Source organism: Loxodonta africana, chromosome 19 (assembly GCF_030014295.1).
Source record: "Loxodonta africana isolate mLoxAfr1 chromosome 19, mLoxAfr1.hap2, whole genome shotgun sequence".
In the NCBI taxonomy this organism is placed as follows: Eukaryota; Metazoa; Chordata; class Mammalia; order Proboscidea; family Elephantidae; genus Loxodonta; species Loxodonta africana.
The window spans coordinates 41,141,409-41,160,513 of record NC_087360.1 but is presented as its reverse complement, the minus strand read 5'-3'; the positions used below and the strand labels follow the sequence as shown (position 1 = coordinate 41,160,513).

The following is a 19,105-nucleotide window of genomic DNA, read 5'->3' as shown; positions in this document are numbered from 1 at the left end:
ATCATTCTGCATCCCATTTTGGGGAGTGGCATCTGGGGTCTTAAATGCTAGCAAGTGGCCATGTAACATGCATCAATTGGTCTCAACCCACCTGGAGCAAAGGAGAATGAAGAACACCAAAGACACAAGGTAATTATGAGCCCGAGAGACAGAAAGGGCCACATAAACCAGAGACTACATCAGCCTGAGACCAGAAGAACAAGATGGTGCCCAGGTACAACAGATGACTGCCCTGACAGGGAACACAACAGAGAACCCCTGAAGGAGCAGGAGAGCCGCAGGATACAGACCCCAAATTCTTGTAAGACCCCAAATTCAGACTTAATGGTCTGACTGAGACTAGAAGGTCCCCAGACCTTCTCTTAGCCCAAGACAGGAACCATTCCCAAAGCCAGCTCTTCAGACAGGATTGAACTGTACAATGGGATAGAAAAAGATGCTGGTGAACAATGAGCTTCTTGGATCAAGTAGACACTTGAGACTATGCTGGCATCTCCTGTCTGTAGGGGAGATGAGAGGGCAGAGGGGGTCAGAAGCTGGCCGAATGGACACGAAGAGAGAGTTCAGGGAAGGAGTGTGCTGGTTTATTACAGGGAGAGCATTTAGGAGTATATAGCAAGGTGTATATAAATTTTTGTATGAGAAACTGACTTGATTTGTAAACTTTCACTTAAAGCACAATAAAAATTAAAAAAGAAAAACGAAAAGACGAAAAAAGATACTGAATTACATCCACAAGAAAAAAAAAAAGACCTATACAAAGAAAACTGTAAGACACTACTGCAAGAAACCAAAAGAGACCTACGTAAGTGGAAAAACATACCTTGCTCATGGATAGGAAGACTCAACATTGTAAAAATGTCTATTCTACCCGAAGCCACCTATAGATACAATGCAATCCCTATCCAAATTCCAATGGAATTTTTTAATGACATGGGGAGAAACAAATCACCAACTTCATGTGGAACGGGAAGAGGCCCTGAGTAAGTAAAGCATTACTGAAGAAGAACAACATGAGAGGCCTCATACTACCTGATTTTAGAACCTATTATACGGCCACGGTAGTCAAAACAGCCTGGTACTGGTAAAACAAAAGATGTATAGACCAGTGGAAAAGAACTGAGAATTCAGAAGTAAATTCATCCAGTTATAAATGGCTGATATTTGACAAAGGCTCAAAAGTCTGTCAAATGAGGAAGACAGTCTCTTTCTGGATATCCATCTGCGAAAAAAAAAAAAGACCCATAGCTCACACCATGCACAAAAACTAACTCAAAATGGATCAAAGACCTAAACATAAAATCTAAAATGATAAAGATCATGGAAGAAAAAACAGGGACAATGCTAGGAGCCCTAATAGATGGCAAAAACAGTATATAAAACATTAGTAACAATGCACAAACACCAGAAGAGAAACTAGATAACTGGGAGCTCCTAAAAATCAAACACATATGCTCATCTAAAAACTTCACCAAAGAATGAAGAAAACTAAAGATACAAGGGTCAGATTAGTTCAAAGGACTAATGGACCGCATGTACCATGGCCTCCACAAGTCTGAGTGCAGTACAACTAGACGGTGTCCAGCTACCACCACTGACTGCTCTGACAGGGATCACAACAGAGGGTCCTAGACCTAGCTGGAGAAAAATGTAGAACAAAATTCTAACTCAAAAAGAAAGACTAGATTTGCTGGCCTGACAAAGACAGGAGAAACCCTGAAAGTATGGCACCCAGATACCCTTTCAGCTGAGTAATGATGTCACTACTGGGGTTCACCCTTCAGCCAAAGATCAGATAATCCCTTAAAACGAGACTAATGGGGCACACCAGCCCAGTGGCAAGGACTAGACGGCAGAGGGGAACAGGAAACCTGGTAATAGGGAACCCAGGGTTGAGAAGGGAGAGTGTTGACATGTCGTGGGGTTATTAACAAATGTCATAAAACAATGTGTGTACTAATTGTTTAAGGAGAAACTAGTTTGTTCTGTAAACCTTCATCTAGAGTACAAAAAAAGGAAAAAAAAAAAGACTTCACCAAAAGAGTAAAAAGACAACCTACAGACTGAGAAAATTTTTTGGCTACCTCAAATCCAATCAGCACCTAATCTCTAAAATCCACAAGATACTGCAACACCTCAGCAACAAAAAGAGAAACAACCCAGTGAAAAAATGGGCAAAGGAAATGAATAGGCACTGCACCAAAGAAGACATTCAGGCAGCTAACAGATACATGAAGAAATGCTCACCATCATTAGCCATTAGAGAAATGCAAACCAAAACTACACTGAGATAGCATCTCACTCCAACAAGGCTAGCATTAATTAATAATAATAATAATAATAAATGTTGGAGAGGTTGAAGAAAGACTGGTACACTTACATATTGTTGGTGGGAATGAAAAAAGGTACAACCACTTTGGAAATCAATTTGGCGCTTCCCTAAAAGGCTAGAAAGAGAACTACCATACAATCCAGCAATCCTGCTCCTTGGAATATATCCTGCAGAAATATGAGCCCTCATAAAAATTGATATATGCACACACATGTTCATTGTAACACTGTTTACAACAGCAAAAAGGTGGAAACAACCTAGGTGCCCACCAACGGATAAATGGATAAACAAATTATGGTATATTCACCTAATGGAATACTACACAATGATAAAGAACAAAGATGAATCTGTGAAACATCTTATGACATGGAGGAATCTGGAATATGTTGAGTGAAATTAGTCAGTCACAAAAGGACAAATATGAGACCACTATTATAAGAACTCAAGAAAAGGTTTAAACACAGAAGAAACCATTCTTGATGGCTACGGGGATGGGAAGGGAGGAAGAGCGGTATTCACTAAGTAGCTAGTAGACAAGAATTATTTTAGGTGAAGAGACGGACAACACAGAATACAGGGGAAGTCAGCACAACTGGACTAAACCAAAAGCAAAGAAGTTTCCTGAATACAACCAAACACTTTGAGGGACAGAGTAGCAGCAGCAGGGGCTTGGTTTCAGGGGACATGTAGGTCAACTGGCATAACAAAGTTTATTACGAAAATGTTCCGTATCTCACTTTGGTGAGTGGCTTTTGGGGTCTTAAAAGCTAGCGAGTGGCCATCTAAGATGCACCAATTGGTGCCAACCCAGCTGGAGCAAAGAAGAATGAAGAATACCAAAGACACAAGGAAATTATGAGCCCAAGAGACAGAAAGGACCACATGAACCAGAGACTCCATCAGCCTGAGACCAGAAGAACTAGATGGTGCCCGGCTACAACCGATGACTGCCCTGACAGGGAACAAAACAGAGAATCCCTGAGGGAGCTGGAGAGCAATGGGATGCAGACCTCAAATTCTCATAAAAAGACCAGACTTAATGGTCTGACTGAGATTGGAGGGACCCCAGAGGACATGGCCCCTGGACTCTGTTAGCCCAAAACTAAAACCATTCCTGAAGCCAACTCTTCAGACAAAGGTTAGACTGGACCATAAGACATAAAATGATACTGGTGAGTACTGTGCTTCTTAGCTCAAGTAGACACATGAGACTAAGTGGGCAGCTCCTGACTGGAGGTGAGATGAGAGGGCAGAAGGGAACAGGAGCTGGCTGAATGGACAGGGGAAATACAAGGTGAAGAGGATGAGTGTGCTGTCACATTACAGTGAGGGCAACTAGGGTCACATAACAACCTGTGTATGTTTTTGTATGAGAAGCTGACTTGAATTGTGAACTTTCACTTAAAGCACAATTAGAAAAAAACAAAACAAAACACTAACATTAATGAGTATTTACCATGTGCTAGTCATGATTCCAAAAGCTTCACAGACGATCCTATCTAATTGTCACAACAATCCTATTATGTGACCCTATTATTACCATTGTCTCCATTAAGGAAAGTACAGAAAGGTGAAGTAAACTCCCAGTATCAAACTGCTCACAGATAATGGAGCCAGAATTTGAACTCATGTAGCACAGACCAGAATCTAGATGTCTTCACTTTGACGGCAGCCAAGGAAAGATAATTTCATAAATCAATTTGGAAAAATCTATCTGATTTTCACCTATTGATAAATGGAGACAGTGAAAACCAATCAGCATAACAGACACGACTAGGTAGAAAGCACATAATTTCTCATATCTAAAATCTTATAGTTTTCTACTAATCAGAAAAAAATGCAGCCTAAAAAGCAAGAGCAGCAGAAAAGAAAAAGTTGGAAAAAACTGCAGTCACACAAACTGTAGTTAAAAAATGACTAACTTTCCCTGATATATGAATTTGTTGGAAAACCATTTATCAACAGCCTGTTTGTCTCTAGCAGAGTCCCTCAAGCCATGAGCCATGTCATACCCCTTTGACTGATTAATTAGCCAATCACAGGACATTTTTCATTGTGAGGCATGACTTTATTTCAGCTAATGTTTGTTCTCTAATGGCAACTTATTAAAGCCAACTCGGCTATTTTAGCCCTGTGGAGTGACCAAAAGGAAAGGATAGAAGATAAATCAAAACAGCCCCCTTCAGTTTCCCTTCAGTCCTTAACAAAACCCCCAAGGAGCAAATGGCTGGAGGAGAGATCCTCTACCAATAAAAGGAAAAAAAAACAAATGAAAGAAAGGTACAAATGCCTTTAAGCCAAGAGGTATCCTTTCCTGTTTCTGAAAGCAATAGTTTATCCTCTGTTGATTAACAGACCACTGATAGAATAGGCAACAAAAAGTCAATAACTAGCTCCTCTTCCTTTTATCAAAAGCTGTGCTCAGTAGAAAATCTAGCTCTGTAATGCTTCTTATTCACTTGGAATGATTTCAAAAGCTCTCTGAATTAGACAAGGCCAGTGAGTAAGCCAATCTCATGCACTATCACACCAGTTTCACTCCAAGCAGAAAGCTACCATTGTTCTGTAAGTTCTCTAAGCTTCTTCTCTGCGCTTATGTCTTTGACAGGCACTAAAACAGAAAGTAGAAGTGCAAATAACAGAGGAATACAAGTTCTTACAGAGGACAGATGTAATATCCACAAATTCAGTAGGCTGGAGGCAGATCTTAAATATGTGTAGTATACTGCCTAGCATATGCAACAAGATGGTGCTAAGTAGCTCGTCTTTGTTGCTATGTAATCCCATACTTTAAGACATGAAACTATCCTGCTTTCTTGCCTCCAAATAAGCTAAAGATTACAAACTAGCAGAGTGTGTCAGTGAAACATGTTTCACCTGTCCTAAAGAATATTCATCATCATCACCACTATTATTATTTTATAACTTCTGAATGCCTTCAGACAGGACATGTGTTTTCTAGTCCAATGGTGTTTCCTTCATTCTCCATTGTCTTAAAATCAGACTACTTCACACATTTACAGTTACCTGCCTGGGCCCCACTGGCATTTGAGGTTGAGACCCGGGGTAAGTCGTTGCTCTTGTTGTCCTGCTTTTTCTATGCCCTGCCTACCCAGAGAACTCCTGCCCTTCAAGACTCGCTCAATTATTAATTCTCTGTAGTTTTCCCTGACACCCCCCGGTAAGAATTAATAGCTCCAAAAAAAAAGAAAAAAAAAATTTTTCTTTTTCTATTTTTTTGTCTGTGTTTCCACAATGCTTAAAGCATACTATAACAACTGAATTCAGCTCAAAGAAAATTTATTGAGAAACTACCACATGCCAGGCATGGCTCTAAATGCCAAAAAAAAAAAAAAATTTTTTTTTTTTTTTTTAATTTAAAAAATTCTTGCCCTCGTGAAGGTTCCAATCTATTGAGGGAGACAGACAATAAACAAGCAAATTATCCATATTTTATGCAAATAAAGTGCACGTTACAGGTTTTTTGCCAACCACGCTCTCCTCCACATGAGGTATTTTTGTAAGTGTGCTATGCTAATTTTTTTCTTTATAGCAACATGTAGAAAAAAATCAGTATAGCATGCTTACAAAAAACCTCATGAGGGGAAGGGCGCAGTCTGCAAACACTGTATAACGCGTGTGTTATGCGCATACAAATACGATACTTAGTATGTCATGTGGTGATAAGTACTATGGAGAAAAACAGAGCAAAGGAGAGGGTACAAGAGTGCTACAGTGCTTTGTTTTTTAATAATAAATAGGGTAATAAAGGAAGACCGATTGAAATGACATGTGAGTAAGACATTCCACAAAGAAAAAACTTGAACTACATAGACTTGAAAAACAAAACAAAACTTGTTGCCATCCAGTCAATTCCAACTCATAGCGACCATATAGGACTGAGTAGAACTGCCCCACAGGATTTCCAAGGAGCGCTTGGTGGATTCAAACTGCCAACCTTTTGGTTAGCAGCTGTAGCTGTTAACCACTAAGCCACCAGGGCTTCCACATAGACTTGAGGCAGAGCATTTCTTGGAAGAAAAGCAAAAAAGTCAGTGTGACTACAACAGAGTGAGCAAGGGAAAAGTAGAAGATGAGGTTAGAGAAGGGATTATTTGCGTGTGGGGTTGGGAGGTGAGGATAGGGATCTCTCACCATCGAAAGGATTTGGCTTTTACTCTCAGAGTGAAAGGAAAACTTGGGAGGGTTTTCAACACAGTAGTTGCACGATCTCAATTACACTTTTAAAAAATCTCCCTAGCTGCTGTGGAGAAACTACACTGTAGAAAAAAAGAGTTTCTTTCAATTTTTTTAAGCAACAAGTTCTCTGCCCTCTAAACAAACTATAATTCTACCCAAGATTGTCCCGGCATCATATTAGAAGATTATTGCCTTATTCATTAATTAAAACAAAATTGACATCCTATAAAGTCCTCTATAGTTGCTGAAATGACAAAATGACAACCAAGAGCCGCTTTGCTAGAGGACTTTGAGAAAGGAAGGATTTATCAGCAATAAGTGAGTTTAGTCAGTACCTGTTGCCATCGAGTCAATTTTGGCTTATAGCAGCCCTATAGGACAGAGTAGAACTGCCTCATAGGGTTTCCAAGGAGTGGCTGGTGGATTTGAATTGCTGCTTTCTTGGTGGTATGAGGTCCCCATGCCACTCTGCTTGCTTCTCTCTTTTAGATCTCAAAAGAGATTGGCTTAAGACATACCTAATTCTATAGACCTCTCAATATAATTGCCACTAATCCATCTTATTATATCATAGTGATAGGATTTACAACACATAAGGAAATCACATCAGAAGATAAAATGGTAGATAATCATACAATCATACAAGGGAATCATGACCTGACCCAGTTGATGGATATTTTGGGGGACACAATTCAATCCATGACACCCTCCACCTGATAGTTTCTCATGGCAGGGAGGTTTCAGGGCAGGTTTACTGCTTATATAAAGACTGAAGATTTCAAGAACAGTATCACAGCTAACAAGGCCTCAGAAGTCACACTGCTTCCTTACTGCTAGATTATATTGGGCACAAGCAAGTCACCAGATTGAAGGGGAGGGAAATTAAATTAGACTTTACTCCCTGGTGAGGGAATGGCACAGTTCAATTCAGAAGAACATGTGAAATAGGAGATATTGTTGAGGTCATCTTTAGAAAATATAACCTACTACAAGAACATATAATCCAACGCTCACTGAGTTTATATATAAAATAGGAAATCTAAGATAGCTAACTCCGACTTACCATTTGACATTTCTAATTTAAGTCTTGAATCTGTTAAGACAGACAGCTTGTTATGTTACCTCAAGATTGTATGATTTCTTATTTGAACATACCAAAGCTCGAATGCACCATGCTTATTTCATGTGTTCTCTTTACCTAGGATCAGAGAACCTTAGGATTGGAAGGGGCCATATACATTTAGTTCAGTTCTTACCTTGGTGGCTCAAATGGTTAAGACTCAACTACCAATTATAAGGTTGGTGGTTCAAACTTACCCAGAGGTGCCTCAGAAGAAAGGTCTGGCAATCTACTTCCAAAAGGTAACATCCTTATAAACCCTACAGAATGCAGTTCTACTCTGCAACACATGGGGCCACCATGAATTGGAATACACTCGAGTACACTTTTTTTTCTCTCCTTACTTATTATAAGAATTCCTACAGAAAACTACCATGAGGTACATCCTATAGCTGGCCAGCTCTGTCAGCCTATGTTGCCTTTTTTTTTTTTTTCCTGAGTCAAAGTTTCTACTAAATTTCATCCATCAATATTAGTTCTTCTAATGAAACTCACCAAACCTGTTATCTTTTCTACAGGACCACTGAAACCATTCACATATTCAAAGTCACTATCTCTGTGTAGTCAGAATTTTATGCTAGTCTGCTGAACACACCCAATTCTTTCATATGTTTCTGAGCATAGCATGCTTTTCAGATACCTTTACACCCTAATGTTGTTCTCTGAACACATTCTTTTAAAATATGGCACCCTGGCTTGAATAGAACAGTTTACAAGCAAAAAGCCTCCTGTTTTCAGCACCAAGACACAACAAATCTCGTACAGACCAAGACTGCACTCAGGACAATTGCAATACTATGTATGTTGGCTTAGGTTAAACTTGTGTTCAGATAATATGCCCTGCCCTCTAATTTAATTTTCCTTTAACTGCTACTAAGTCAGATCTTCCCATAATTAAATCAGCTAATATTTATCTTTTATAAAATTTCACCTATTTAGTTTTGGTCAAATGTTCCAGCTTTGAGAGATTATTTGGAATCTTGATTCTGTTATCAATGGTCAAAATGATGACAAGAATTTCAGATGTCATAACTGCTGGAAAATATTAAATTCTAGAACCCAAGTGTATTATTTGGCTTGTTCATGAGCTTAGTATAAATTAAAAAAAAAAAAAAAAATTCACCATTGAGTTGACTCTGACTCATGGCAAAATACAAAATTTATCTCTAACTAAAAGGTTCTTCATTACAAGGTTAGCAATTCCATGCTGGGAACACCTCTCCATTTTCAAATGTTGATGCCCAGACCTGAAGTGAGGAGAGGTGGGCAGCCTGATTAAGAGCCCATATCCTGTAAACCATTTAAAAACTTCAACCTAATTCATGAATATAGGTTATTGGCATGAAAATTAAGAACTAAAGGAGAAACAGCCTTCCATTCAAAGATATTTCAAGTATACATAAAAAGAATTAAGGATTCTTGTTTCTAAATCATCTTTCATATGCCGTCCCTGGGTGGTGCAAACAGTTAACAGCTCGGCTGCTAACCAAAAGTTTAGCAGTTTGAGTCCACCCAGAGGTATCTCGGAAGAAAGGCCTGGCAATCTACTTCCAAAAAAATCAGCTATTGAAAACCCTATGTAGCACAGCACTATTTGATACACATAGGGTCCCCATGAGTTGGAATCGACTCGACAGCAACTGGAGTGAGAGGGCCATGAGGTACTCAGGGCATTCTATAGAACTAGAGGAAACCCTGGTGGCATACTGGTCAAGTGCTACAGCTGCTAACCAAGAGGTCAGCAGTCTGAATCCGCCAGGTGCTCCTTGAAAATTCTATGGGGCAGTTCTACTCTGTCCTATAGAGTCAGAATTGACTCGATGGCAGTGGGTTTGGTTTTGTTTTTTTTTTATAGAACTAGAAGAAAGAATGGCCCAAAATATTCCATGAAGTTTCGATCAATAACAGCAAAGAGGAGTCTGCTCACTATCAGTGAGAAATGGGAAAGAAAAGGGATTCAAGATGAATGATAAGAAAGTGATACAAACTGCAAAGAAGTCATACTTTAGTTAAAAAGACAAAAGCTATCTGAAGAAATTAAGGAAAATGATCATTAATTGGGTATCCTGGGAGACTATAAAAAATACTGTCAGGTTTCTAATTTAATCAAGTTAAAGAGGTGAAGACACTGATAATTATTTTGCCAGGAGCCTATGCCAGAAGCATGTTGTTTAGAGAAACAAAGCGGGAACGCTGGTAATACATTCTCAACCCTTAACTTGGTTTAGGAGTATTTTCTCTAGTGATAAGCCTGAATCAGGAAACAAAGTGGATACAGGAAGGAAACTGGGAAGGTGGAGGAGGGAAAAAAATGAGAAAGAGAGAGAGAGAGAGAAAAAAAAAGAAATATCAGGAAGTTCAACTAGATAGGAACTAGTGGAATTTTTTTTTTAGCATCTCCAACTTGCAAATTAAATGGGAAAAGCCACACACACACACACACACACACTCTCTCTGCCTCTGTCTCTCTGTCTCTGTCTCTCTGTCTCTCTCTCATATACAACTCCTGGCAGGCACCGGTCAGCAGAAATACCTGCTGTATGGCTCAAGAGGCCTTAGTAATTTTGATTCAATATATTCGATCATTTCTTTGTCTCTGTAGAAAGTGCATACATCTACAGCTTAGGTGCACTCCAATCCAGAGTCAATGCCTTCCACTAATAGTACAGAGATTGTGAGGAAAGGAAGGACTTAGATATGTACAACAAGCCATCCCCAAACAGAGCAGTTTAATTAAATTTTCTTTTTTGAATAAGCAGTAGTTTGTGAGAATCATTCGTTGTTTAAGCAAGTACTCCTGAACAGCCAGATTGGGTTAGGGAAACAGTGCCTCTAGATAGCCTCTGTGGTTGAGGAAATACTAAGTGCCAATAGAGTCAGAGTACAGCCCCCGCCAAGAGATGCAGATGCTTTAAATTCTATAGCACTGAAAAACAGTCAAACCTATGAAAAACTATTCTAGAGTGAAATGCAATGTCTGAAAGCCAATTTATAGCAAATTGGATTGATTTTCAAAAACATAAAATGGATGGATGCATATTTCTTACTCTCATAGAAGAGATATTTATTGATCAAAACATTTCATAAGGAAAAGATACTTCAAATATCAACCCTGAAGATATATAAACCATAATTTTTAGATGAGTTAACATCTTAAACAATGAAATTTTATTTTATTTTTTTGGATCCCTACCATGTGCCAAACACTGAATCAATCACATACTGGGAACGCAGGGATGAGAGCAACGTTAGTCCTCTTTAAGTTTTCATAACTAGCACAATGGCATTTCTCAGAGTTAGAAAACAGTAATCATGATACCATCAAACTGGAAAAGGTAACTTCCTAGCTATCATAGTCAAATTCTTTCTTTTTTCCATATCTGCAAAAATCTCGTAACTCCTTTCTTTGTGGAATCTTAGAGCAGAAAATTCCTTGATATTCCTACCACTTGAAAAGTTACAAAGTATTCTAGTGTATGCAACAGATTGAAATGGTCCACATTTAAATTCCTTTTGTTGGCTACATAAAGGTCAGAGAGAGGATAGAAGAGGGAATGATTTTCAGTTTCAGAAACATACCCTACATGTTTGAGTTTAGCATGTACTGTTGTTATTGTTTCGTTCTGATCTTCTTTCATTTTATTTTTTTTCTTTATATTATGTTCCAAATAATTAACAAATTAGATTCTTGTCTTGCCATGGTTTACTCTATGACACAATACAAGACTCACCCAAAGAAAATTTCATTTTAAGCAATTTTTTTGTTTTTGATGGGGAAGAAGTTTTTTATGCATAAGTAATGGATCAAAAGCTTCTTTCTGGATCAAGAACCCCTATGAAAGTCTTTGAAAGCTCTGGACTTCATATACATACATACATTCATGCATGTGCACACACAAATTTTGCATGCAATAAAAAGGCATTCACCAACATCACTATAATGAATATACCCTAAGGCACTGCCCAAGAAGGTCTCCTATACCAACACGTCACAGATGATAAACTGTCACATAATAATGATACCACTTTGTATTTATATATCACTTTACAGTTAGATATATTTCTGAAGTTACTAAAGTAAATAACTTAATAGACTTGGACTTTAAAGACATCAAATGATCTGATTTCTACAAGCTGTTCTCTAAAGACCCTTAAGACAGAAGACATAAAATCTAACATGGATAAGCACAAGAGATAGGTCACAAAAAATACAATCAGCCCTTAAGCTGAGTATTGACCACTACCAATATGGGAAGATGTAGCATCAAACTGTGAGACCAAAGGTCTGTACATACTATATTCTATTTCAAATGAGACAATACTTTTAGTAGCAGTGGTTGCCAGGGGTTAGGAATGGTGATGGTGGTGGGGTGTGACTAGAAGTGCATGTAGCATAAGGTAGCATAAGTGGGTGATGGAATAGCTCTGTATCTTAAATGAGGTAATGGTTACAGAATCCACAGATGTGGTAAAGTGACATAGAATTATACACACAGAATGTACCAATCTCAATTTCTTGGTTTTTGATCTTGTACTATAGTTATATAAGATGTAACCACTGGGGGAAACACAGGTCCCCTCTGTACCAACTTTGCAACTTTCAGAGAATCTATAATTATTCAAAAAAAAAAAAAAAAAAAACAACCAACTCAAGGCCTTGGGACCAATAATTAATAGCTGCCAATGTTTTCTGGATATAAATTCAACTCATTTGAGAGACCAGAAAATACACAAGTAGCACAGCATCTGTGCTCCAGAATCTCAGGCTAGCTCTTAATACAGCCTATAGCTCCAATGAGGATGTAAAATTGTTCACAAAGCTGGCCCAGGCAACTGGTAGTATGTTTCTAAACCCAAAATAATTCAACTTTGACTGAAGGCAAGGTAGACCTTTTTTTTTTTCCCCAACAAAATGGGAATAACAGCCAATATTTGTCCCCCAAAGTTATGACATAGTATTAACTAACTACTGTTGACTTCGACAAAATCTCAAAGAAAACTACTGAAGCATAACAAAATCACTTAAACGCAGATGTAAAAAAAAAAAATCCAAAAAAGCGCATTAACATTGGCAGTAATGTGGTATATGGGAAAGAACACTGACTTTGGAGCTGGAGGGATTTAAATCCCACTTGACCACTATGGAGCTTTGTGACAAATCTCTCAGTTGTGTGAGAGCCTCAATTTCCACATTGCTAAAAGGAGATAATAATGCCTACTTCATAGGGTTATTATGAGGATTAAATGAGACAATATTGTAAATACTTAGCACAGTATCTGGCACATAGATGTTAATAAAATTATAATTTCTGTTATTATAATAGTCAGGGGTTGTAGAAATTAATAGACTTGGCTTAGGTCTGTTGCCCAACCCAGAAATGTGGTCAATGCCCCAGGTTTTTCAAATCTAGACGCAGAAGACAAGATCAATATCAGCACCTTACCCAGAGAGGTATTCCTGTTTTAACATTCAATACTAGCACGGTTTCTGAGACGTTAAGGTATTTGACCCCCAGCAGCACCTCTGCCGTGGCAACACAAACTATAAATCCAGACCAATGTTGCCTTGAGGGTCAAGGGAGTAAAAGCAAAGCAATATTCCTTCCAGCTGAGAATAGGAGCTAAAAGAGGTTGTATTTTCAAACAAATCTGATCAAAGACCTCTTGCCCTTGGCTATAAGGGCTGTTGTAACTAACACAGTAAGGCTTCTTAGCAACAGTTTATTCAAGGCAGTACAAGTGTACCTCAATAAAAGCAAACTTAATATATAAAAATCCACATGTATGTAAGTGACTCTGCTTTCTAGAAAGTTTCTTATTTGGTGCCTTAAAATGTGATTAGATTGAAATAAATTCTATTATATGTGTGTACGCACACACACACACACAGAGGCATAAGTCTAACATAAAATATTGCATAGGCCCTTATTACTCAAAGTAGGGTGTACGGACCAGCAGCAGCATTGGAGACCTTGTTGGAAATGTGGAATCTCAACCTCATTGACGAGAATCTGCACTTTGACGAGATTCCCAGAAGAATTCATATGCACATTAAAATTTGAGAAGCACTGTCCTAGGCAACACACATGACACTAAATCCAGAAGCTCTACCAGCATCCCTATTGCCGTTGAGTCAATTTTAACTCATTGTGACCCTGTGGGACAGAGAGTAGAACCGCCCCATAGAGTTTCTGAGGCTATAAATGTTTACGGAAGCAGACTGCCAAATGTTTCTCCCACTGAGCGGCTAGTGGGTTCCAACTGCTGATCTTTCAGTTAGCAGTTGAGTGCTTTAACTTCTGTGCCACCAGGGCGCCTCTCTACCACATACTAGGTATTTATCAGGGCTTCTACCAGCGGGTCTCAATCCTTACTCCTTACACACATTAGAATCACCTGAAACATTTGGGTAGGCTTTTTTCCCCCCCTCTTTTCTAAAATACTGATGTCTAGACCCTATGCCAAGATTTGGATTTAATTGGTGTCGGGTGGGTCTCTGGCATTACCATTTTTTTCAAAGATCCTTAGGTGACTGGAGTGCACCACTGCTACAGACTGAGAGCAGAAAATTAATATAAAGCAGCCTCACCAACAGTTAAATGTATCATCAGGAGAAAATATTAAACTAGAAAAAGAGAGGTTAAGATGTGGCTGGATATAAATCTTTCATGAAACACAGTATTATATCAAGACTGTTCTTCTCTATACCAATTACACCAAAAAATAGAGTTTCCCTGGGCTAGCTCTAAGAAACTGTTTCTGAAGCCCCTCAAATACAGATGAATTGCTAGCTTTAACGTGATTATGAATGGCTATAACACCAAAAAGTCAAGTAACACAGAACAGTGTTGAAAAACCTCATGCAACCTAACACTAATAAGTCCTCAAATGGATGTTTGCCAGAGGATTAGAAACCTCTAATCTTCTATAACTAAAGCTTTCCTGCACTAACTACATAAATTCTTTTAAAGTTCTACCAAAAGCCCATAAATAACATTTCTTTCCCTGATCTATTGAACTATAAAATTTCAAAGAGGGTGCTGGAAAAGATGGGGTTGGAGGTACAAGGGGTTGGCAGCAAGGATAAGATAAACAGACAATGCAAAGATTTGGAAAGGCCAGGGCAGCGGGAATAAAAGACTGGGAGAGCTAGAACTGATAGGAGGTTCCAGTCAGGGGTACCAGGTGAGATATGCAAAGATAGAGGTGTGGGAGTGAGTTGTTACAGCAGAGTAGAGGTGACAGAACACAAGAGGGTAAGGGATTGTGAGGCTGGCTCTTCCTGAGGATGCTGAAATTACTGAGGATAACCAAAGGAGAGGGATTAGAGAGAAGACGGAGATAAACCAGGTGCCAAGTTCTTGGTGAACAAGGGAGAGTGGCCTAGTCAAGGTCACACATTAATCACTGAGTGGTAGAGATATGATCAGAAACCGGGTTTCCTGATGACCAGGGCTCTTTCCAATACCTTCTTGTGGATGAAACATTCACTGTGGCCTGATGTCAGAAAACTTTCTACCTAATGATCGGGCTGCCTTTAACATGACTCAGCATAGATTTTACAGGGCACCCCACCTTAGCAAGACACTGGAATCCAATTTTCCTTTACAGTGCCTCTTTCCTCTGTAAGCAAGCACTTAAACTATCCTCACTATTACTAAAGGTTGTAGGGGCAGAAGACCTAAGGATTTAGTCCCAATCTGCAAAGGAAATCACTAATCACAATGTCTAATAACTCTAAAAAAATGTTTAGGAGCTTTGGTGGTACAGTGGTTAAGAGCTCAGCTGCTAACCAAAAGGTCACAGTTCAAATTCACCAGCCACTCCTTAGAAACCCTATGAGGCAGTTCTACTCTGACCTACAGGGCCACTATGAGTCAGAATCAACTACAAAGCAATGGGTTAAAAATGTTTAATATTAAGTAACAAATACGTATCCCCTGGAAAAATATTTCTGTCAGTCTGGAGAAATGCCAGAAATAAGTGAGATAGGTCCTCTTTTTTGTTCTGGTTGCTTAGGACCTTGGCTAAGAATTAATAAAGGAACATAAGTATGACATACCAGATTAGCTGATTAATCATTACAGCAACCATATATTCTAGACTTTCCTAGATAATAGCAATTTTAAATATTTTATCCCATTATCTCCAAAAATCCACATTTCAAAAATCCTAGTATTTTGATATCCAAACTACATCTAGGACTGCCTCTTATGCTTAGAAGTGGCATAAAAATTCTTTGCCATATTACACAGCCCAATTTTATGTTTGGGAAGTATTAAATAAATGGAATTATGAATTACGGATTCATCATATTTAAGGTGGAGTTTAGTCACCCTATTCTTACCTTCTGGTTTTGAAACAAACAATATTGTAACATGGAGGAAATACTAAATGTAGTAGTCCAGATTTTCAATACTGATACAACAGCCTCAAAATGCTTTTAAAATGGAATAGACTAGTACTGGGCTATGCAACTGATATTCTTCCTCCTCAATTCATATTCCAAATTGTTAATGCAGTCTGTGCAAAATAAACAAAAACACTGCGAGCAACCTCCCTCTCCTCATGGTAATGAGATAAATATTTTCTCTTTGAACAAATCAGCAATAGGTATTCTTCCCTGAGTTGAATTCGGTTCTCACACCAGAAAACAAACAAAAACCAACAGATGATGCATATCCTTTTTTAGATTCATTATAAAATGTATTATCTACCAACTATTGTTATCATGAGGTTCATATTTGCACTTTGTATGAAACCTCTAAAAGATTTCTTGGGTAGACTTTGTCTGAAAAGTACTACTAGTAATAAACAGTCCTATACACAGTTGAAAATCAAACTGTGTTAAAACAAAATATATGTGGCTTAATACCTCAGGAGTCTTCTTATTCTGCCTTTTCCCAAAAATGCAGTCAAGATCCATTTTGCTCCGAGAAGATAGATCCTTCCCTAAAAAAAAAATCATACCTTTCATTAATAACATTCTTTTAAAAATAAAGAACACAAATATAAATTAAGAAACTCTTGAAAGGAATATGTTTCTTGGAGAAGATACAATCTTGTAAATTATTGACTTTCAGCCAGCCCCCCTTTCACCGATTCTTCTTAATGGTGGTGGGTGCCGTCATTTCCAACTCATAGCAACCCCACGTGACAGAGTAGAACTACTCCATAGGGTTTTCTTGGCTGTAATCTTCACTGAAACAGATCACAAGGTCTTTCTCCCTTGGAGCTGCTGGGTGAGTTCAAACCAATATTTTGTTTAGCAGCCAAGCACTTAAGCTTTTGTGCCACCAGATGTACATTCAATAAATAAATTATCTGTTATTTTTAATTAATAAATAAAATTGAATTTAAAATCATTTAAAAATCAAATACGTGTTTTAGAATCAAGATCCTTGACATTTTCTCTTAATTGTAGAAACAACTAGAACATGAGGAAAACTAAGTTCTAAAGCTAGCTCCACTATTGGTATGCCATCAGGTTGTGACTTCTGGCTTTCTGGGTTCCCCATTTATAAACCGGATCTTATTTACTTCCAAGAGACATGGGCTACTTACTCAGATTACACAATATTGGATAAAATAAATGCTGCTAGATATGTAGCTTCAAAACCCCACATATATGCACATGAAAAAGAACATACCATATCTGAAAATAGGAGCTCATTAACTGAATGAGTGGAAATTCAAAAATAACAAATGCAGAAGATGGCGGAATAGACAGATGCTTCCGTTGAGCCCTCTTTACAACAAAGACCCAAAAAAACAAGTGAAACGAGTATGTTTGTGACAACCTGGGAGCCCTGAGCATCCAAGGCAAGCTTAGACAATGAACCAACGGGCAGGGGGAAGAAGAGGCCATTCAGAAGTGGAGAGGAGTTACCGGACCTGAATCATGGGAAGCCCTCAGGCACCATTCCCGGAGCAGCAGTGGCAGCGGAGGTGGCAGGCTGGTACTAGCTTTCAGCCGCAGTTTCCTCAGGGAGAAGCAGCCAGCCACACAGCCCACTCACACCTCCGGAACCTAAGGAGAACGGCGCGCTCTCATCAAAAGCTAAGTACTTCTGTATATTTTACTGTGCCCCCCCCCAACCCCCAAGTGGCTGAATCCCTGGGCCTGAGATAGACCCTGGTGAGCACCTAGAGCCATCCTCCCGGCCTCGGGGGAGGAAAAAATTTGCAACTGGGGGGAAAAGATAATTTGCTAGCTCCATTAACCAGGGGAGCTCAGGACAGAAGCGACTCCTATCTAGGCGTAAACCATCCGTGGACCTTGAGCACCTTTCCCTTCTGCATGGACCTGTGTGGGCCTATTTTTGAAGAACAGGCCCTTCCTGGCAAACTCCAACCATTTCAGCTGTGCTGTGGAGAGGCAGGTATTAGACGTTTGACATTGGTTTTTTTGGGGTTCCCTATTAAACAAGGTCCTCACCTATCCACATCAGGGACCTAAGGACTGGTAGCTCCACTCAGGTAACCCAGCCACCCACGACAGGGGTCCAAAGATAACTGGTACCTCCCAGTCCTTACAACCAAAAACATTGGGTACCCATGGTCCCTCTTCAGAACCTACCCACCAGCACGCTCTAGGACACAGAGACGCATTTTCATCAGAGACAGTTGGGGGTTGGTTCTCAGCTCCCTGCCTTGTTCAGAGCATGACCCCCTGCTGCAATCAGATACCGGTATATATGTCAATCACCCCTGCCCCTCTAAGACTGTAGGACAGAGCCTGTACCACACACTTGATGATCAGCTACCTGGACAACTGAGCTGAATTCATATAAGAAAACTGAATGGACTCCTAGACTGATGTACCTGATAACAGCTCTAGCCAGCTGGGGATAGGACACCAGAGCTCCAAAGGCGAAAATAATCAAGCTAACTCACTCAAACAACCCATAGGGGTATACTAAAACAAAACAAAGCAAGCACCTACAACAGTAAGCAAGCATAAACTAATACAATAACTTATAGATGGCTTGGAGACAACAGTCAATATCAAGTCACATTAAGAAACAGACCATGATCATCTCAACAGGCTCTCAAAACAAAGAATCCAGGGATCTTCTAGATGAAAGTGCATTCCTGGAATTACCAGATGCAGAATACAAAAGTTTAATATACAGAACCCTTCAAGACATCAGGAAGGAAATGAGGCAATATGCAGAACAAGCCAAGCAACACACAGATAAAGCAACTGAATAAATTAGAAAGATTATTCAGGAACATAATGAAAAGTTTAATAAGCTGGAAAAATCCATAGACAGATAGCAATCAGAAATTCAGAAGATTAACAATAAAATTACAGAATTAGATAATTCAATAGAAAGTCAGAGGAGCAGGATTGAGCAAGTAGAAGCTAGAATTTCTGAACTCGAAGATAAATCACTTGGCACTAACATATTTGAAGAAAAACCAGATAAAAAATTTTTTAAAAATGCAGA

General features: G+C 39.0%; 1 protein-coding gene across 2 annotated transcripts in view; it reads right to left on the bottom strand.

Annotated features, from left to right (window-relative positions):
• The window catches only part of PINX1 (PIN2 (TERF1) interacting telomerase inhibitor 1), a 162,941-nt gene that overhangs the window by 85,127 nt on the left and 58,709 nt on the right, over positions 1–19,105 (bottom strand). For both annotated transcript variants that reach the window (XM_003412451.4, XM_010592334.2), the window contains exon 6: positions 16,528–16,604. In XM_003412451.4, coding sequence (XP_003412499.1) covers positions 16,528–16,604 — 77 coding nt within the window. The remainder of the gene's footprint in view (positions 1–16,527; positions 16,605–19,105) is intronic.